This window comes from Clarias gariepinus, chromosome 27 (assembly GCF_024256425.1).
Source record: "Clarias gariepinus isolate MV-2021 ecotype Netherlands chromosome 27, CGAR_prim_01v2, whole genome shotgun sequence".
Classification (NCBI taxonomy): Eukaryota; Metazoa; Chordata; class Actinopteri; order Siluriformes; family Clariidae; genus Clarias; species Clarias gariepinus.
Window position 1 is genome coordinate 19,810,626 of NC_071126.1, and position 22,932 is coordinate 19,833,557.

At 40.0% G+C, this 22,932-nt stretch overlaps 1 protein-coding gene across 1 annotated transcript in view; it reads right to left on the reverse strand.

The window, feature by feature from the left end:
- kif26aa (kinesin family member 26Aa) overlaps positions 1-5,689 on the reverse strand; it is a 54,445-nt gene extending 48,756 nt beyond the window's left edge. Inside the window, exon 1 of the mRNA XM_053489559.1 lies at positions 5,537-5,689. Coding sequence (XP_053345534.1) covers positions 5,537-5,689 — 153 coding nt within the window. The remainder of the gene's footprint in view (positions 1-5,536) is intronic.
- Positions 5,690-22,932: the final 17,243 nt, after the last annotated feature.

The window sequence follows — 22,932 nt, forward strand, 5'->3', positions numbered from 1 at the left end:
CTAATTTATTAGAGAAGCCATAAAACAATGGTAGTATTTTATACATTAATTAGCCATAACATTAAAATCATGAATGTTAAAGTGATAAGGTTTTGGGTTGCCTTTGTGCCCCCAGGGTAGTCTTTGCCACCTGAGGGGGCAACTCTCTCCAAGAACTCAACTCCAAAAAGCACCGGATCCTTTGATTGCTGTGGTTGTGGGGGTGTTGTCTTGGTGAATTGGACTTGTTTGTTCAATTCACCAAGGCAACACCCTTGGCTTTTTGTCTGCTGGGCCCTGTGCTGGGCCAGCTGTGGTGCACTGGTTGTTCTGGTGGCTTTCTATCTCAGCCAGCACTGAAGTCGTTTGGCTGTATTGTGAGCTTAGGGGTGTTCATGATCCTGTCACCAGTTTGCTTGTCTGTAATTGGCGAATGTTGTTCAATTCACCTGTCAGAGGAAGGGAAGAAAAATCCACTGATGTTAAAACTTGGTCTTTCAGTACATTCAGGTCATCAGCTGGCCTCCTTTTGGACACACGTTGCTGAATCTAGACCTGACCAACTGAAGCAACCCCATATCATAACACTGCCTCCAAAGGCTTGTATGGTAGGCACTAGGCATGATCATGCATCACTTCATCCACTTTCTTCTTACCCTGATACCCCCAGTACTAACCCTAACCCTAACCCTAGGTAAATCTGGACTCATCAGACGACATGACCTTTTTCCACTGCTGCTCAGACCATTCTTTATGCTTCCATGCAAATTAAAGTCTTTTATTTTATTAGTCTAGCTGGTAAGTACTTTTCTTAAGGCTAAGCAGCTGTTAAGTCCCAATCCCCTGAGTTCTCTTCACATTGTCTGGTGTGTGTGGAAATGGTCTTACTTTCAGTATTAAACATGAGTTCTACTGTTGTTGGGTTTTTGTCTGTTTTATTGACAATTAGATCTCCCATCATGCTCATTCAGGATGTTTTTCAGACCACATTTCTTTGAGGAAGCTACTCACTGCATCAGTTAGGGTTACATAACTTGTTGCAACTAAAACATATTATTCACTGCAATAATTATCCAATAGAAGGCTCTTAAGTATTTGCTTAGTTAAATCTAGATAGTGACTTTGTTGGAGGGGGGGGGGGGGGCAGGCAGTGTATAATGTAATTTTAAACCTGGCGAATATTTTTTTGGACACATTTTAAACAAAGTGCTGATCAGTGTGCGAATCGGTTGTTGGATTTATCCCGCGTGCTCGGCTTTTACCTTGATTGTTCTCAGATTAGAAAAGCAAAGCAAGGTAATTGTACTAACTTTAGACAGTATATGATAATGGCTTTTATCTGATATTTTTTTTTTTTTTTTTAAAGATTGAATGAAAATGTAGCACTACAGCTCATCTGGTTTGTGAAATCACAGCTCCGTGTCACACACATCCAAAGAATGCGATGGTAGGGTTAGTAAGCTTCAGTTCCATAGAGGCTCAGTGAAATCTCCACCATCTCCTCTCCTGAAAAGAAGAGCTCAAATCCCAGCAAATCCCATCACTCTCGGTTTCACCTTATGAAATCGTTAAGCTTCCGCAGGCGACTGATAACATCTGCATCAAAGCACCCTCAGAGCTGACCTCGCTCCTGACGTACTGTAATACATACAGTTCTGACATGATTCACCCGGCTTGCTCTTGAACCATCGGTGCACACGTCTCTCACTCCTGAAATCATGCCTACCTCAGGAACCTGTCAGCATATATTACGTAACATACAATAAGCCACACACGTACACACAAAGCAGGACATGTGATCGTTACATGGAGTGTAGGGTGCCGAAAACTGCCAGAGCTGTGGTCTCCCTCTGACAGCCTGACAGAGAGATAACGAGGGCAGGAGAATCTGACTCTCTCACATGCTGGTAGAAATAAGACCCCTTGTCTGAGGACCAGAGAGCAGCTGGGCAAGTTAATTCACAATTCGAGTCTCTGTCAGTAATTACATCCTCATGTCTGAGTCCACCATTAACGCCCAGCAGGGATGGACGTGTCTACTTCACAATGGATGGCTCCGTTTCCTCCTAATTAATTTGAACGTGTGTTAAAATGTCTCAGGAAGCCCGGGAGATTGAGAAAGAGAAAGATAAAGAGAGAGGGAGAGAGATGGTGTGGATTGATAAAGGATCCGCTAGATGAAGATTCATTTCAATTAACATCAGAAATGACAGTGTATTCATTCCAGCTAATTACACAACATTAACACTGGACTCTTTAATAACCATAACGCACTCTCTGTCTTCTAAAGACCAAATTCACTTTTTTCATCCATATCTACCATTATGGAGCAACGCCTTTAAATCCTAGATTCTGATTGGTCAGATGGATTTATAGACGACGTCTCCAGTGTCAGTGCTTTCTAAAGCTTTATGACACTTTAGGACCAAGAAAAGACATTTTTTACGTTTTGTGGTTTGTTTTTTAGTCTCAATCCGCTTCACGAGACAGACAGAGAGAAAGACCAGGCTGATGAAGCAACAACTGTTTGTAGCTGATACTGGACTGGTGGCATGTTCACATTGCCGGACATTTTAATTCTGCTTTGAGCTGAGAAATTGGGGTGAGCACCCCAACAAGAGCCTCATTCATCTTCATTAAACTCTTTATCCTGGTCAGGGTCCAGGTAAATTTGGAGTCTGTCCTGGGAATGCTAAGCATGTGGTAGGGACTACCCTGGATGCTACCCCAGTCTATCACAGAGCACAATACACACACTTCTTCACAATTAAGGGTAAGTTAAAGTCACTAATTCACCTCCTGACACATTTTAGGAGAAAAAGGAAACCCATATAAACACACTGAGAACATGCACAGACGAACTGGGGACGCGGTAACTATGTGCCCTCATGATGCCCTAGGTAAGGATTAGAATAAACAAAGTAAAAGACTAGAATATTCTTTAGATGCTTGCTGTGACACAGTGTATCCAAGCTTCTTAGTTATCAGGGGGAATCTTTTAAAGCATCAGAGCAGTGCCAGGTTAACACAGTCCCAGATGGACGTCAGGTGCCATTTTTACCCTGCGCTGCGTCCGCTGTGCCATCTGTTGACAATTTGCCATGCTGGTTGCCTCCCGACCTTCACACCAGCCTTGACTCGGACACTTCGATGCCTTAAATTAGCCAGCCTGCGAGACAAGAAGTTATTTGACTGCAGGTATGACAATTAAGACACAAGGCTTATCCGGAAAAACAGACAAACCTAATGTGCGTCTCAATCGAAATTCCACTGCAGGTCCGCAGCTGTCTTGGTGCAAACACACTTCAGCATCCACAATAACATCCCACTCTGACCCGAAGCTGAAAAACATCTCAAGGTCTAATTGCTTTTTCGTCTGTGTGAGAACCTGGCTGGTTTGCCTGCACTTCTGTCTCGGAATTTGACGGCTTGTGACAGGACGGGAAGTGAACGTTCTATGTATTACTCATTTCGTTTTAAAAGAACTTTCTGTCTGGATATATTGTGAGCTTTGGTGCTCGGGTGTTGCTCTTTATACACATGATCATCCTAGTGAGCATCATGACAACCAACCTGCCAAATAAAAAATAAATATCCCCAAAAGCGGTTAGATGACTACAGTGTATGCTGTAATCTTCAGGTTATACTGTATGTCTCCATGGAAACCCTGATTATGCATAACTATATTCAGTAAAATTAAATGGTTAAAATTAATATATAAATAAATAAATTCTTCTTGACCCTCTTACCCAACTTCTTTTTATATTTGTAAATTATTGACCGGATAAACTGCTAAGGATTAACTTCAACACATACTCTCTTAATGGACTTTGTTTCATTATGGGTTGTCCCTAAAGCTCATGTAGAACCGAACAAAAATGTTTTCCATAAGATATATATATACATATATAGATAGATAGATAGATAGATAGATAGATAGATAGATAGATAGATAGATAAAGATATAAATAAGGTCTTAGGTTTTCACCCCTTTTAAAAGACGTTTTTTATTATGTGGTTATAGTTATAAATTGGGTGGTCTCTCATGGTGGTTCTTTCTTATCTATTTTGAGTAGTGGATTGGTTGTGTTGTTGGCTGGGTGGTTGGTGGGTTCATGCATGGGGTGGGAGTCATTCATTCATTGGCAGAGATAATAGCTTGGCTGGTATTCTCCTATCTCCCAATATCTGCACTGGGTCAAGGTCACTACCCAGGACAAAGCTGGTCCTCTCAATAAGTTTGTCAAGTTTGGTTGGTTAAGTAGTTGATTTTAGAGTTTGTTGGTTGTTTGGTGGGTGCATTGGTGGGGCAGTTGGTTGATTGGGTCGTGGGTGGTTGGTTGGTTGTTTTTAGGGTTATAGATAGGGTTAATTATTGAGGTCTTTTCTTTCTTTTTTCACTTATATTTTTTGTGTGTGATACAAATGTCTTGCTATCCCTTAATTGCATTCAGATGCACCAGTTTAGGTGAAAATGGTATTTTACTGCTACTCGTTGAAAATAGTCTCACTGTGAAATGATCCCCTCTGTGTATTATCTTTATACATGAAAATATCAGAAAAAAACTAAATGGCAATCACTTCAAACAATGTTACTAGGCTCAGAAAGACTCCTCTGCCAGTTTATTTAAAGTGAACTGTGTGTACATGACTATACAGTTCACCTTTGACATAAGGCTTGGCATCCGCATCATAATTTATGACCTCCTTCTGTAAGGAAATGAGGTTAGAGACGTCCATGACTGTGTTGATGGAGCAGAAAAACAAAACACTATATCCTGAAGGCAAGGTCACTTGGGGTCCACAAAGTCAATGGTGAAGGCTAATCCACTGAATAATGATGCTGAACTAATGCTAAGTCATTCAGCCAGCAGACCAAGGGAGATGCTTTACATTAAATATTAATATTAGTTGTTAAAGTGCTTTGATGTTCGAATGATCTAAGATGCAAAAGAGTTCATAATCACAGCTGATCAAAGTAAACAAAAATGCACTTTCAGAAAATAACCTCATCAAGAAACTTAATTTATAATGTAACTTGAACTAATCTTTGTGTCACCAGATCTGGTGTACTGTATATTTACAAAAATTGAATATATATATATATATATATATATATATATATATATATATATATATATATATATATATATATATATATATATATATATATATTTTATTAGGTGGGTTTCACTGTATCATACGTGTTATTATTTATAGGGAAAACAGTTGACAGGTAATTTTTCTCCTGAACAGATGAAGTGTCACACAGCTGAAATAGTTACACTTTTACCATGACAGTTATTTGACTGCAGTAATATTTTTATGGCAGTGTTTATGTTTAATCCTATCAACTTTTCCTGAAGGGCTCTATTACGCACTAAAACCTGACTACTGACAAAATATCATCTTTAACTTCTTTAAAACACTGCCATGTGGAGTGAGTGGATCTCAGGGCTTCAGCCTTGGCAGGATATAAAGCTGCAAGATAAAGAATGAATGATTATCAGGACACCGGTTTGTCCTGGACGACTGGATAGACGGTTCTGGTTCTTACCTGTGATCGTTGTTGCTGTTGAGTTCTACTGATGGTTTTCACACTCCACACCCCCTCCAAATAATTCTGAGCATATGTGGGTAATGGAGTAACAGTAGCATGGCAGCTTGGCTTTATGTCCATGCCAGAAGCTCCAGACTTGATCCAGCCCATTTCCTTAAGCTTAATACCAGCCACTGGTTCGAATCTTGAGCGATGTTGTGTGGCAGCAGATGAGGAACCCTGATTTACCCAGGAGGGTCTATGTAAGGATGCACTGGTGTGAGGTGCTACCAATCCAGAGTAAGGTCCACACTGCAGGCTAGGGGAACCATCAAGTGCCAGTCCCAGGGCTGAGTGAAGAGCCAGACGGCGCAGCTGGTGCTGTGGAGTTCCACACACTTCACAGCGGCCTTCAGCACCCTGACCTCTTGGAGGCCATTCTAAAGCCTGGAGCTTGTCAAGGATTACACTTGCAAAATTTGGGTCCTACAAGGAATAAAGAGAAAATGTAATTAAAACTTTTTTGTAATTAAAAGTTTTGAAATTTGAAAATCTGAAACCACAAAGCATATTTGGATTGATTTTTTTTAAGCAACCCTAACCTATCTAAAATAAGAGGACCTATTTAGTTACCATGCTAATAGGATAGACATTGCTGGGCTTCACCAGCTATTCTGGTTGGTGTTCCACACCCATTTTTTGGGGGGTGATTTTGGCATCATTCGCTGGTTATACATTAAATGTCCAAAATGATTAGACATTGGAGGTTTACATTGGTTACAGGTTAGTGACATACACTGGTAAGACGTCAGTGGCCTATGCTAGCTGGACATTGGTCGTCTACAGTACATTGATTAGACATTGGTGGCCCACACTGGATAAGTGTTAACTGATAATCAACTGTAGTGGTTACACTTTGGTAGTCAAGAATGTTTGGACATTGATGGTCTACACCGACTCATATTTGTGGACCACAACCTCCCTAATCTTGTTGGTTAATGTGACATTATTTATTACAGGGGCTCAACAGTTGCCCTTGTTACCCCGCACCTCCAGGGCCTCGGGTCTGTGTGCATGGAGTTTACAGTACATGCTTGGTGGCTTTACGTGTGGTGTAGGCTGATTGATGAGCATTTCCAAATCATGTTTGGCTTAGTGTGTTTGGGTGTGTGTGTGTGTGTGTGTGTGTGTGCCCTGGGATGGGTTGGTAATAGGCTCCTGTATGTGGTTTGGAAAACAGGTGGTTCTGACATAAAAGCCTAAATGAATGCTAGAAACTCTGCTTATAAATCAGTAAATGATTATGATTTATGCTGGCGGAATAAGAAATGAATAAAACTATTAGACAAGCAAAGAGATCAGATAAATTAGACTCAACGGATCTGTTTAACTATAATAAACCTCATCCAGAAAACTCAGATTAGCATAAAATGTCAGGTGTTATCTGCACAGAAAGGTCACTAGGTAAGAAATTGAATCATTGCTGCAATTGCGAATTTCGATTCAGAGAATTTGATATTATCAGTATTTCACCTCGACAGCGTTGCCATGCGGATTTCCATCGAGATGTCTAGTTGATCTTAGGGCTACAGAACGGCTGAGCGAGAGGGAAAGAAATTAATAATAAAATCAATCACCTAGAGCTGTCTTTCACTTATGAGACAAAAAGATAAGGGTATGTGCGAAGGCAGTGAGAAGAGATAACCCGTACGCCCTCTAAAACTAGACACAGGCAATATAAGTATAGACATAATATCGAAAATTCCAAAGACATAAAATGCTGCAGAGTGGCTGTGGAGTACTGAGAATAATTTTACATTTTCAACCTTGTTATTAATTTAATTGTAGCTCTTAAAATGGGGTCACTGACCAAAATTAGTTGATGAAAAGTGATGGTTTGGGAAAAATCATACAAAAGTTTACATTTTAACATTTTCTATTTTATGTAGTTTCGAAAAACTAAAAGGCTTTCTACAATTTATTTCTTTATGATTCTTTTTAATTACATGTCATGACCTAAAGTAAAGAACTACTGAAAAAGAAATTATTTTAAGGAGAAATTAATCTGACCGATATTAAAACACTTTAAGCCACGCCTATTTTTAAATATAAATGCAGAATTTTTAGGGCTAGAAATATTACTATTTAAATATTTAATCTGTAAAATCTGGCACAGGTTTTATTCCTGCCACCACCTTCCTATTTTCTAACTTAGGGCTGGCATCGCCCAAGGGCCGAACTTTGGCAGCCTGTCGGTGGCATGGCTCGAACCCCTGACCCCCCAGTCAGAAACCCACAGCCTGAACCACATGAATTACTTTGTTTTGTATGTGTTCAAAACCAGGTATTTTATTTTATTTTATTTTATTTTATTTTATTTTATTTTATTTATTTGTTTGTTTTTTTGTTTGTTTGTTTGTTTGTTTGTTAGATACACTAATACCTTTACCATGAAGCAATATCTCAACCGTTTGGAAGAGAAATGTACTACGGTCTGTTAAAAAAATAAAAATAAACATTGCCTAGTATTTTTATTTCCCCAAGGAAATAAAAATCCAAATCATTCACTTTTTTTCCCTTGTGCAAATATATATTATAGTTTATACTTGACTTGGCACTTTTATTTAACTCGGTTTGCTTTGCCCAGAACAATGGCCTTTTGCTAACTGACCAAAATGAACAAAAAGCAACAGAAATAAATTTTGTAAGTAATGACACTCCCTTACATCTGTCCCATTCAAATCCATTCTGAATTACTTCACAGTGTAGACAAATGCATGTTTGAGACTTTGTAATAAAACCACCTTTCCCTTTCCACAGACACAGCAAGACGCCATATTGTGATGTATTGCCTGTTCCCCCACTCTCATTGTTCAGGAGTGAGAGGGTGGGCCGCGGACTCGTGGTTATTGAGTGCTTGTGTCTGGAGTGCGCTGTAGGGGAGTCGGAATAAAGCCAGCATGCCAGACGTCGGCAATCTGCTTCAACCGTAACGGCATGCATCACAACCTGTTAGAGCTAAACTTCTGGCCTGAAGACATCTTACCCACTGTGTTTGGAGGGAATCAATACATGTCTTTATAACACGCCTTTCAAAAACAGGGGGGGAAAATAAACGAAACAGGACATTTTTGATAAATGGGCTTTAAAAGGTCAGTCGATAACGGAGCTGTAAAGTGATTTCATTATTATTTCAGGATTCATGATATGGACAGAAATAGTATATTACAATTATGTAACTATCCAAGAGGCAGGAAAGTCAATCATAAGGCATTTACGCTAAACTGTTAGAAGTCAGTTAGTCGTCCTCACTGTGAGAACTTCGAAAAGCTTTACAGGGGACTAGCGGAATTATTATTATTAGACACATATGTATAGTACAGTAGTCAGACTCAAAAAATTGGATTAGATTAGATTAGATTCAACTTTGTATTGTCACTGCAAATATTATGGTACTAGGCAACAAAATACAGTTAGCATCTAACCAGAAGTGCATTTGTCACCGTGCAAAATAATTTGCATATGTAAACAGTACACAGAGAAGGGGTTATATATAATAAGAAAATAAAAATTTGGAACTCTAGCAGAAAATCAGTGAAAATGCAGAATAAAATGAAGCTCCTCTGACCGGGATGTTCAGCCAGACACCTGCAGGTGCATTTTAACAGCCAGAGTGTCATCTGTTTCCTGAACAGCTTCTGGAGCTACACTGCGAGGTCAGAAGCTCATTACTCATGAGTCAGTGATGTTCAATGAGCCGGGGCCTCCGGGGCGACCGGGGCCTCCGGGGCACCGCCCTACGTGTGTCTGCATTCTGATAGACGAGATCTCGGACAGCGAGGCACGCTTTGGGAAGGCTTTCAGTGAAAATTCCTCGACTGAGCGGTGCGTCCACCACCTGTGCTGCTCTCTTCACCCCGCGTCAAACACAATAGCCAGGCTGGAGTGTGTGAAATGGGTGATATACTGGGCCAGCTGTGAACATCGTAAACTTCCTGTTCCTGTTTTATTATCCGAAGCCTTCAGGCTGATAATATCCGTACGGCTTTATAAGAAGTCTCTGTAGAAATGAAACGCTCCGTTCGCGGGTGTGTTTCCATAACTTGGGATTTGTTCTAATAAAGCCCGCAGAAACCTGAGTGATACAGGAACTTAAAGTGTAGCCGAATTTCTCCCTCGACTACCTCATCTACACTGCCGCTAGGGGAACATTACATGCAAATGACAATTTTCTGTTGTGTAAGACCAAATTAAATTCCTGAAAATAGAGTTCGAACAGAGCAAAGCAGGCAGAAGTGTAAGCTTATTACTATTATAAGCTTTTAACTTTACCCTAAGTGAGAAAATGCTAAATAAACGCAGTCAAACGTAGTGTAACATTTCACAAGAAGCAAGGGAGAAAAATAACCTTCAACTAAAAAAAAACATACAGTATATTTTCAAAAAGGAAAGAAAAACGGTGAAAAACAGGAATAAAAATTAATAAAAATATATGAGCAAAAAGATATAATACATGCAATAGAAAAATACAAAAAAAAAAAAAAAAAAGAATGTAGTCAGATGAAAAATTTTCCAAAAAATTATATTATGGTGAAAATATTATGGTCCACTTCTATATTGAGATACCGTAAGCTTTTACTGAACTTACCACTACTATGTGAATATAAAAACTGAAAGCAATAAAGGAAAAAAGATCAAGAAACACTGTTTTAATATAAAAAAAATCACATCGCGATTATTTTGACATACAGTACGTACATTGCGAATGCGATTTTATCTGCAATATGTAACTACAGTATTTAATGCATCATTTTGCATTTAAACGTATTTATCGAAGCTAACACCAAATACCAGCACAAATGATCTCATTAAGAGGATGTTTCCCGATATTTTTTATCACTTCAAAAGTATTAAAAAAATAAAAATAAATACTGAACTTATTGCCAACGTCTACAGAAATTCCAGACTATGTATATGTCACCTAGAATAAATTGCAGGTTTTTGGAGCAATTTATTGTGCAGGTCCTTATTGTGATTTAGATTTGTATGTGATCAATGTGCGGCACAAGTTTAAAAAACTTAATTTTAAAAAAGGAAGAAGAAGAAGAAGAAAAAAATGAATAAGAGGATGGTTATTATGTTAATGATGATGGTCTATTTATATGCTGCCTTTTTTGATGTTTAAGTTTGCTGTTGATAAACAAACAAACAAACAAATAAATAAATAAATAAATAGTCATTTTTATGCACATCCAGCAACACTGCAGCTAAATAAAAGTAAGCAATGTGTGTGTTATGTAGGAATAAATACATTATTTATGAAAAGCCTATCTCTAAAGTTCACACAGTTTACCCGTTTGTTTGCAAATCTGCACCGCAGTGTGATTATTCAATTCTATAAAATCACCTACAGAAATATCACCAGCTCCAACCTGCTGCAGTCTCTCGCAGTCCGACATTCGATGATTCCGCAAAGAAAATACAAACTGAATTTTTACCTTGCTTTAAAGCTGTTGTGATGTTGACAGCAATGTTTTCTCCTGAACCCGAACCCGAGTCTTTACCGGCTGTGCTGCGTGTTACTCTGTGTGATACAGACCGGAGAGTCTGGGAAGCGAGAGCTTCTTATGCACTAAAAACATAAATCACTTCAGAGGATAAATGGAGTTTGTCCTTTATAAGCGCAGTGGCAGATGGAATATTGGGGGCGGGGTCAGGGTCATAATTAATGTCTGAATTGGCAAACGGTTCAAACTCTGGGATTGTGAGGGTTTTATACACACAGTTTAATTATAAAAAGAGTCTCGAAGGCATTTCCAGTGCTCGACATCAAGTTCAGGTTGATTTAACACAAGCTGAGTGAGAGAGATGTATTAGCTGGAATAGGGCTGAGTTAGAAGATTGTCCAGGTATAATATTAACGCTGTAGATCAGTATACTTCTGGCAGCTGAGGTGTGTGAGACTGTTATGGTTGACCTGGGGATGGAGATGGACTAGTGTCCGAGTTACATAAGGGGTAAGGGGTAGGATAAGGTTAGGATGGGACTATGATATGTATAATAGTGTTGCATTGGGTGTAGGGTTATGAATAGCTAGCATTATTGTTTGTGATGGTGTCGGGTTTGGGCCAGGATTTGGGTGAAACCAGTGCTTGGGTCAGCCTGGAGTTATATTAGGGTTAGAGTGAGGGGTGTGATAGGGTAATGGGATGAGCTAGGGTAAAGTGTGATTGAGTTTAGGAGTGAGGTAGGGTCTGTAGGGGATAAGACAAGACTAGGGTTATCGTTTGGTGGGCAGGAGTAGCTCAGTGGTTAATGTGTTGGACTACTGACTAGAAGGTCCCAGGTACCACCAAGCTCCCACTGTTGGTCCCTTAAGCAACCCCATCAACTGCTCATCTGTGCAATAAAATTATGTGTTAAATGCCATCAGTTTTATTTCAACTTACAATTTGTGAAATGTAATGAAATATACACTCACCTAAAGGATTATTAGGAACACCTGTTAAATTTCTCATTAATGCAACTATCTAATTAACCAATCACATGGCAGTTGCTGTAATGCATTTAGGGGTGCGGTCCTGGTCAAGAAAATCTCCTGAACTCCAAAATAAATGTCAGAATGGGAAAGAAAGGTGATTTAGGCAATTTTGAGCATGGCATGGTTGTTGGTGCCAGACGGGCCGGTCTGAGTATTTCACAATCTGCTCAGTTACTGGGATTTTCACGTACAACCATTTCTAGGGTTTACAAAGAATGGTGTGAGAAACATCCAGTATGCAACAGTCCTGTGGGCGAAAATGCCTTGTTGATGCTAGAGGTCAGAGGAGAATGGGCCGACTGATTCAAGCTGATAGAAGAGCAACTTTGACTGAAATAACCACTCGTTACAACCGAGGTATGCAGCAAAGCATTTGTGAAGCCACAACACGCACAACCTTGAGGCGGATGGGCTTCAACAGCAGAAGACCCCACTGGGTACCACTCATCTCTACTACAAATAGGAAAAAGAGGCTACAATTTGCACGAGCTCACCAAAATTGGACAATTGAGGACTGGAAAAATGTTGCCTGGTCTGATGAGTCTCGATTTTTGTTGAGACATTCAAATGGTAGAGTCAGAATTTGGCGTAAACAGAATGAGAACATGGATCCATCATGCCTTGTTACCACTGTGCAGGCTGGTGGTGGTGGTGAGATGTTTTCTTGGCACACTTTAGGCCCCTTAGTGCCAATTGGGCATGGTTTAAATGCCACAGGCTACCTAAGCATTGTTTCTGACCATGTCCATCCCTTTAGGACCACCATGTACCCATCCTCTGATGGCTACTTCCAGCAGGATAATGCACCATGTCACAAAGCTCAAATCATTTCAAATTGGTTTCTTGAACATGACAATGAGTTCACTGTACTAAAATGGCCCCCACAGTCACCAGATCTCAACCCAATAGAGCATCTTTAGGATGTGGTGGAACGGGAGCTTCATGCCCTGGATGTGCATCCCACAAATCTCCATCAACTGCAAGATGCTATCCTATCAATATGGGCCAATATTTCTAAAGAATGTTTTCAGTACCTTGTTGAATCAATGCCACGTAGAATTAAGGCAGTTCTTAAGGCGAAAGGGGGTCAAACACAGTATTAGTATGGTGTTCCTAATAATCCTTTAGGTGAGGTGAATGTTCTTTCAACCAACAATTGCTTCAATTCTGCTAAGAACTGCGAAGGCCCTTTAACTTACTGCTAGAAACATGATATACTGTAACAATCCCATGGTGACACCATCCATATTAAAAGATTGAATGAGTCCTAACCTGACCTAGGATTTCCATCCTGTCCTACAGTATGTCTGAGTGGCTGCATTTTAAACTCCTACGTACAGGATGGGTGAAAAATAGCCAGGCATTAAAAATTGGTAATAAAGTCCATATTTCTAAAAATTGAAACAAATGTGCCATCAATTAGTTTCCTTAAACAGCCGGGGATGGAACACACAGACTTTTGAAGGAAGTGGTTGGGATTTTATTGAGAACCTCCTGAATCTGTGCCTCCAAGTCCTCCAGTGTGTAAAGCTTTGTCCTGTACACCTCCTCCTTTGCGTAGGAGTGAGATCTGGACTTCTTGAGGCCATTCATGAGGTCTGCATCATTCCAGCCAACCACACACACACACACACACACACACACTGTAAGAGCAAAATGGAGTGATGCACCATCCTGCATGGAAATAAGGTCGCCAATGTTATCCCAGCCAGATACCGTGAGCCACATGTAATCCTGTAAATACGGCCCAGTTCATGTTCACCCACCCTGTAGTACAGTACGTAAAGAGGTCTGACACTTTATTTCCACTAATGTTGTAGTGTGTTTAATAGGGAGGATGAAGCCATTTGGGACTCGACCCTAGCCTGTTCACTACATGCTCACTTTTAGCTAACGTTGCTGAGAGAGTTGTTGCGAAATAAGAAGGATGTTTATGAGATAACATGTGAAACAGTGCTGTTCAGGTCACTGCGATCAGGTTAGTTGTCAGGACAGGAATAATAACAAAAAGCCTGACATGTCTTGACAAATTGTCGCAGGTTTAAGAGAAATTGTCGCAGGTCTTGATGTTTCATAGCAAATCGCTGTAAGCACTCTTTACGTACTGTACATTGTGAATGTTTTAGATGAGATTTAAATAAAAAGTAAATTATGAATGACAATAAGATTTTGTATCCAATTCGTTTCGCATTAAAGCTTTGAGTCGAGCGAGTGAGAACCATCAAGCATTAAAACTTGGTAAATTATAGCAAGAAGCCCATGAAGGTATGAGATGCTCCCTACACGCCACGTTGCACATGTTCTACATCCCTGCTACATGAGGTACTGTACTGCACATATCCACACCGCACAAATTAGCAAGTCAACATCGCGGCTCACTCTTAGCGCCAGGTTAATGTGTGCAGCGCCTCGTCTCGAGGTCTCTGTGCTGCTCTCCAAATGAGCTTCACTCAGGTTTAAAATATTCCTGGTGCATATTCATGTCTCCATCAAAGACATAATCAAACCCCATACATGTGTGTGTGTGTGTGTGTGTGTGTGTGTGTGTGTGTGTGTGGTTCACTGGTCCTTGGAAAACTTTATTCAGAATAAACGATAAACAAGGTTAAAGCTCACACAAACAGTCATACAGTGAAATAAAGCAGGTTGCTAAAGTCAACTGCTGCAACCGGCCTTGTCGTGATGAATTCCAGAGTCTAATTGGCGAGAATTTACAAATTGATAATTATTACCTTCAAAGTCAAATGAAGAAGGTATGAAGCAAAAAAATAATAAGGGAATAATAGGGAGTGTTGACCTTGATGTGGTCGAGAACAAGATCTAAAATGTAAAATAAAATGCTATATATATATATAACCACTAGCACTGTAGCCTCGCACCTCCAGGGTCCGGGTTCGATTCCCGTCTCAGGGTCTCCCTGTGCTTGGTGGGTTTCCTCCAATACTCTGATTTCCTCCCACAGTTTAAAGACAGTGTGTGAGTGTGTACAATATGAGTGTGTACAGTATCTGTCCATTGTGTCTCGAGCCCTGAGTCCGCTGGGACAGGCACCAGGCCTCCCGTGACCCTTTACAAAACAATCGCTATAGAGAATGAGTGAGTGAGTGAGTAAATTAACCACAATATTTAAAATTAAAAAGCAGTCAGAAAGAACTTTTTCAAGGCCATATTTCACTTAGCGAATGTTTCTAGTGATGTTAAATCCTGTCAAGTTCATTCTCAGGAATTGAATATTATTATTATTATTATTTTTTTTTTCTTCAAATATAATACAAAATGTCGATGATGTTTAAACTCTTTGGTTTCTCGGTTGTTCTGCAGACCCGTCTGGTTCGTCCGACCCCACGCATAACCATGTTAACGAGACAGCCATAATCGACTGCGAGATATGGACTAATATTATATACGGAGGCACTTAATACAGCCATTATGCTCGATTACGATCACTTCCCGGCCGACGAGCTCCCATTATCGGCAGCCGGCGCTCGCTCTGTGATAACACATGGCTACATTTTCATATTCAAGAGTCCGTGCTCAAAATTGCACTTTTTAATGATTTACATAATCAGCGACGCACACGGACACACACACACACGCACACACGCACGGAAAATTCCTAGCAACCTCGCAGAGCACTTTATAGTCCCAGTGCTAATTTAGTGCAGATTTGCAAACAAATAAATGATAGTGCTGAGGTGGATTAGAGGAGAGCGGCGTGATTATCAGCCCTGAGACCTGATCCGTCTGTTTACACATTAAACATCGTTTAGGAAGACGAGTCTCTCTGCAACGTGCAAGTGATTTTTTTATTGAAAATTAAAATACATCGATGCAGCCTTCAACCACGGAGCTTAAACACTGGTGATGTGAGTGTTTAAAGAGAGAAAGAACAGGAGCTAAATTGAATCAACATTAAAATATATGTAAGTTGGTTGTGTGTCTTTAAAGTCATCCATCCATCTAGGACACAATGGACAGGGTGCAAGTCCCTGTAGGCCAACTAGGGACCGTGGAGGCCGGTGGTGACCATTGTATTTATTCTCAATTTTGTACAACCATGGTAGGACCTCCGGTCAACATTCACACATCACAATCACACACTACGAGCCTGGAGTCTATCCCAGGAGACTTAGGGCATGAGGCAAGTACAACCTGAACGAGTACCAATCCACTGCAGGGCGCAAACACACAACAGGCAATTTGGGAACGCCAATTAGCCTAATCTTCATGTCTTTGACTGTGGGAGGAAACCGGTTGCTTGCATGTTCTCCTCGTGCTTGGTGGGTCTCCTCCGGGTAGAACATGCGAACTCCACAGACACAGACTAGACAATAGAATCAAACCTAGAACCACTAGGTGCGAGGTGACAAATATACTCGTATTCTTTTGCAAATTACTTAAGTGTAGAGAAAGAACACACTTCGTGAAATGCTGTTATTAGAAAATAATCATCCTCAGGGTTGTAATTCCGGTCAATCTTTATTACTATGAGAGCACAGCTTTTTATATTTTAAATATTTGTTATATAATTTCCCACCACACTAATAAAACCCATGTACACATTTTATTCTCTCTTTTGCGGTGAGGAAAGCGATTCCGCTCCCTGAAGGCCAACACAGAGAGACTGAGGAGGAGCTTCTTGCCGCAGGCGATACGGTCTCTCAAACAGATCATTACTCAGGGCTAAACAATTTCTGCATCTTTGCACATTTCACAGTTATGGACATTATACAGGACTTATCCTCTCTGCGTTTTTGCACACTATACAGAAATGGACACTCATGCACAGTTGCACATACCCCGGACATTTACGGACACTGTACATTAAACATTCATCCACATTTGCACTTTTGCACATTGCAGATTGTGGACACTTATGGACCATAGACATCTACACACACATGGACATTTGCACACTTCCTGGACATTTTCATTTACAGTGAAACCTCGAATTACGAGTTAAGTGTTCTGCAAGACGAGCAAAGATTTTTATTCAATTTTAAATTGAAAAACATCAAGTCTTGGTTTACGAGTACCAAGTATCATGTATTATGCATGCACTTCTTGTTTTAACGCCGAGCATCACATGATCGCAACTGAGCCAATGTTATTTCTCTTTCTTGCATTTACGCCCTCAGCCTGTTATGTGTGTGTGTGCACGTAATTAGACACAGTGCCGGTTCTCACACAGTGTTCAAACAGTGTTTGTGAACCGGCACAGTGTCAAATTACGGGCGCGCACACATGAAGACAGACCCAAACACACACACACACACACAGACACACACACAGCGCCTGCGCGCGTAAACGAAATTAATTATTTTTTATTATTTCTTTCGGCTGTGGGACGAATAATGTGAGTTTCCATTATTTATTATGGGAAATTTTAATTTGGTTCACGAGTATTTTGGAATACGAGCCCACAAATTTTGCTCGTAATCCAAGGTTCCACTGTATTTTTATTTAAATTTATCTTTATATTTTCTTCTCATTGTACAGTATAGATAAGTTTTTTAAATTTTATATATATATATATATATATATATATATATATATATATAATTATTTTTTAAGTTTTTTATATTTTGTTCTATTTATTTCTTTTAACTGTTTTTACTGTACAAGGTCACGGCCGGTCATATAAGCATTTCACTGCATATTGTACTGTGTATGACTGTGTAAGTATTTTTTGTTGGAATTTTAAGGTAAAAAAGTTTATGATATAGTTTATGACATTAATGATATATATATATATATATATATATATATATATATACAGTGGTGTGAAAAACTATTTTCCCCCTTGCTGATTTCTTATTCTTTTGCATGTTTGTCACACAAAATGTTTCTGATCATCAAACACATTTAACTATTAGTCAAAGATAACACAAGTAAACACAAAATGCAGTTTTTAAATGAGGGTTTTTATTATTTAGGGAGAAAAAAAATCCAAACCTACATGGCCCTGTGTGAAAAAGTAATTGCCCCCTGAACCTAATAACTGGTTGGGCCACCCTTAGCAGCAATAACTGCAATCAAGCGTTTGCGATAACTTGCAACGAGTCTTTTACAGCGCTCTGGAGGAATTTTGGCCCACTCATCTTTGCAGAATTGTTGTAATTCAGCTTTATTTGAGGGTTTTCTAGCATGAACCGCCTTTTTAAGGTCATGCCACAACATCTCAATAGGATTCAGGTCAGGACTTTGACTAGGCCACTCCAAAGTCTTCATTTTGTTTTTCTTCAGCCATTCAGAGATGGATTTGCTGGTGTGTTTTGGGTCATTGTCCTGCTGCAGCACCCAAGATCGCTTCAGCTTGAGTTGATGAACAGATGGCCGGACATTCTCCTTCAGGATTTTTTGGTAGACAGTAGAATTCATGGTTCCATCTATCACAGCAAGCCTTCCAGGTCCTGAAGCAGCAAAACAACCCCAGACCATCACACTACCACCACCATATTTTACTGTTGGTATGATGTTCTTTTTCTGAAATGCTGTGTTACTTTTACGCCAGATGTAACGGGACACGCACCTTCCAAAAAGTTCAACTTTTGTCTCGTCGGTCCACAAGGTATTTTCCCAAAAGTCTTGGCAATCATTGAGATGTTTTTTAGCAAAATTGAGACGAGCCTTAATGTTCTTTTTGCTTAAAAGTGGTTTGCGCCTTGGAAATCTGCCATGCAGGCCGTTTTTGCCCAGTCTCTTTCTTATGGTGGAGTCGTGAACACTGACCTTAATTGAGGCAAGTGAGGCCTGCAGTTCTTTAGATGTTGTCCTGGGGTCTTTTGTGGCCTCTCGGATGAGTTGTCTCTGCGCTCTTGGGGTAATTTTGGTCGTCCGGCCACTCCTGGGAAGGTTCACCACTGTTCCATGTTTTTGCCATTTGTGGATAATGGCTCTCACTGTGGTTCGCTGGAGTCCCAAAGCTTTAGAAATGGCTTTATAACCTTTACCAGACTGATAGATCTCAATTACTTTTGTTCTCATTTGTTCCTGAATTTCTTTGGATCTTGGCATGATGTCTAGCTTTTGAGGTGCTTTTGGTCTACTTCTCTGTGTCAGGTAGCTCCTATTTAAGTGATTTCTTGATTGAAACAGGTGTGGCAGTAATCAGGCCTGGGGGTGACTACAGAAATTGAACTCAGGCGTGATAAACCACAGTTAAGTAATTTTTTAACAAGGGGGGCAATCACTTTTTCACACAGGGCCATGTAGATTTGGAGTTTTTTTTCTCCCTTAATAACGTAAACCTTCATTTAAAAACTGCATTTTGTGTTCAATTATGTTATCTTTGACTAATAGTTAACGGTTTTTGATGAGCGGAAACATTTAAGTGTGACAAACATGCAAAGGAATAAGAAATTAGGAAGGGGGCAAATAGTTTTTCACACCACTGTATATATAATATCTGTAAATAAGTAAGGAGTAAAGCAGTGTGTGTGGTGAAGCCGGGCAGCACCGTGTGGTTATACAGTATCGGTGAGTAATGTATCTCCTGCACTAATATATGTTGTGTGTATTTAATGTGGTGTGCTGTAACATCACACACTCGGTGGAGGATCATTAGCGCTACAGCGCTGCACATCACGCAGGCTAATTAGGCAAATGATGAATAAAATCACTCTGCAGAATGAGTCGAGTGAAAAATCCAATTAAAACAAATCAGCGCTAGAATCATGTCCTCCTCCATACGCCCCTCCCTCACCCTCCTACAGCTGCTCCGTGCTGGGGGTTCACACACACACACATACACACACACACACACACACACACACACACTGACTGTACATTACACAGAGGGAAAAGCGTGTCAAAGAACAGAACACAGTCTACACACTGAGTGAACTGAACTAAAGTTAGCACGTTTCAGTTTCCTCTACACGAGGATTAACCAGACTGTAGGGGATTAAACAACAGTTCAATTAATAAACGTTATTCTAAGCTCTATCTAACTAACCTGTAAGTACAGATGTGCACATAACTAATTTACACTGGTGCGTGTGAGGTTAAAGTCAGGAATGCATGAAAGGATTGAATTGATTTATTAACAGAATATCTTCCATTCGTTCCTAATACTAACCGTCCCAATATGCGTGCACGGTTAGTGCATATACATCTCCTTTCATGCATTCCTGACTTTAACCTCACACGCACCAGTGTAAATCAGTTATATATATATATATATATATATATATATATATATATATATATATATATATATATATATATATATATATAAAAACCACTAGTTAAATAACATTTGAATAAGTAATCTCTAAACAACATACAGTGGGGCAAAAAAGTATTTATTCAGCCACCAGTTGTGCAAGTTCTCCCACTTAAAAAGATGAGAGAGGCCAGGAATGTTCATCATAGGTACACCAGTGACAAATGGGAGACAAAATAAGAAAAAAAAAAAAAATCCAGAAAATTTATGCAAAATTATGGTGGAAAATAAGTATTTGGTCAATAACAAAATTTCATCCCAATACTTTGTTTATACCTTTTGTTGGCAATTACAGACGTCAAACGTTTTCTGTCTTCACAAGGTTTTCTCACACTGTTGCTGATACAGTATTTTGGCCCGTTCCTCCATGCAGATCTCCTCTAATGCAGTGATGTTTTGGGGCTGTCAACCCCTCCAAAGATTTTCTATGGGGTTGAAATCTGGAGACTCGGCCACTGAGCTCGGCCACTCCAGGACCCTGAAATGCTTCTCACGAAGCCACTCCTTCTTTGCCCGGGCGGTGTGTTTGGGATCATTGTCATGGTGAAAGACCCAGCCACGTTTCATCTTTAATGCCCTTGCTGATGGAAGGAAGTTTTCACTCAAAATCTCACGATACATGGCTCCATTCATTCTTTTCTTTACACGGATCAGTCGTCCTGGTCCCTTTGCAGAAAAACAGCTGTGAAGCCTGATGTTTCCACCCCCATGCTTCACTGTAGGTACTGTATGGTGTTCTTTGGATGCATCTTAGCATTCTTTCTGCTTTAAACATGACAAGTTGAGTTTTTACCAAAAAGTTCTATTTTGCTTTCATCTGACCATATGACATTCTCCCAATCCTCTTCTGGATCATCCAAATGCTCTCTAGCAAACTTCAGACAGGCCAGTACGTGAGCTTAAGCAGGGGGACACATCTGGCACTGCAGGATCTCAGTCCCTGGCTGCGCAGTCTGTTACTGATGGTAGCCTTTGTTACTTTGGTCCCAGCTCTCTGCAGGTCATTCACTAGGTCCCCCCGTGTGGGTCTGGGATTGAGGGTGAGATCTTGCGTGGAGCCCCAGATGGAGGGAGATTATCAGTGGTCTTGTATGTCTTCCATTTTCTAATAATTGCTCTTTTTATTGCAGATTCAGTCTTCCCAGCCTGGTGCAGATCTACAAGTTTGTTTCTGGTGTCCTTTGACAGCTCTTTGGTCTTGGTCATAGTGGAGTTTGGAGTGTGACTGTTTGAGGTTGTGGACAGTGTCTTTTATACTGATAACGAGTGGAGGACAGAGGAGCCTCTTAAAGAAGAAGTTACAGGTCTGTGAGAGCCAGAAATTGTGCTTGTAGGTGAACAAATACTTATTTTACAGAGGAATTTACCAATTAATTTTTCAAAAAAATGTGATTTTCTTATTTTGTCTCCCATAGTTGAGGTATAGCTATGATGAACATTACAGAACTCTCTCGTCTTTTTAAGTGGGAGAAGTTGCACAATTGGTGGCTGAATAAATACTTTTTTGCCCCACTGTATATATATATATATCTTCCAATAAAAAAGAAACTCCAATAGTGTGTTTTTGTTTTCTATTTGTGTGTTTTGGCTATTTAATAGTTCTTTTAAGTGTTTAGTGAAGAATACTTTGTAAATGTTCTTTTTGGAAACACAGGTCAAACTGAAACTCTAAGTTGTTTAAAAAAATAAAATAAATAAATAAATAAATAAAAAACATCAGACACTGTAAAAAGATGGACGTTATCAAGTGACAGTAGCAGCAGACTTACTACTGTAGAGACGAGTATTTGGGTTTTATTCACATAAAATGCCTTCAAAGTGAAGATCGGTCTAAACGAGCTGCCGGAGCTTCATTGATATTCATGCACGATGCAGTACGCTCGTAGTTTCTGCTGTCGCTTGTACCTGTTTGTGTTTTCGCTGACGATTAGTGGGACGTGTAATTAGCTTGCTTTGTTATTTCTTTCCTCCTGTCATTTAGATCTCTCTATTCACTCGTGTGTGTGTGTGTGTGTGTGTGTGTGTGAGATGGAGCAAAGCCGCAGGAACAGACACGGCTCACACGGGCGTGGCTTTATCTGCTGTATCGATTCTGCTGATGAAGTGAACAAGTGAAATAAAACATGAGACTAAAGTAAGATCACGCTGGTCACGCTCCTCCTGAAACGCGAACACACGCAGCGCTGGTGATGTTTCACTGTCGTGTTCCATAAACAAGACGTAAATCCTGCTCGTGCTTTTTTTTTTTACACACCTCACAGCAGGTCCATCGCTTTTTACAGCTCTGTGGGTTTTTATTTTGAAATAAAACATTCCTGATCTCCACCCGGCGAACATCAAACCCAGGTTTCCACTCCGCCCTCTCGGTCCCGCTGTCACTTCCTGTTCCAGCAAAATGATAGGAAATAATACCTTCTTTAAATGATAGAAAAAATAAACAGCTCCGGTTTAATAGGTTTGTACATCTGTGTCCTGTACTGCATACTGCAATCACTTATACGGGTGACTGCAAAAGTTTGCACACCCTCTATGGGAATGAATGGCATTAAACCATCACTGATACTACTAATACTACTACTAATAATAAGAAGAAGAAGAGGAAGAAGAAGGAGAAGGAGAATAGTAATAATGTTAAATGAAGCAGCA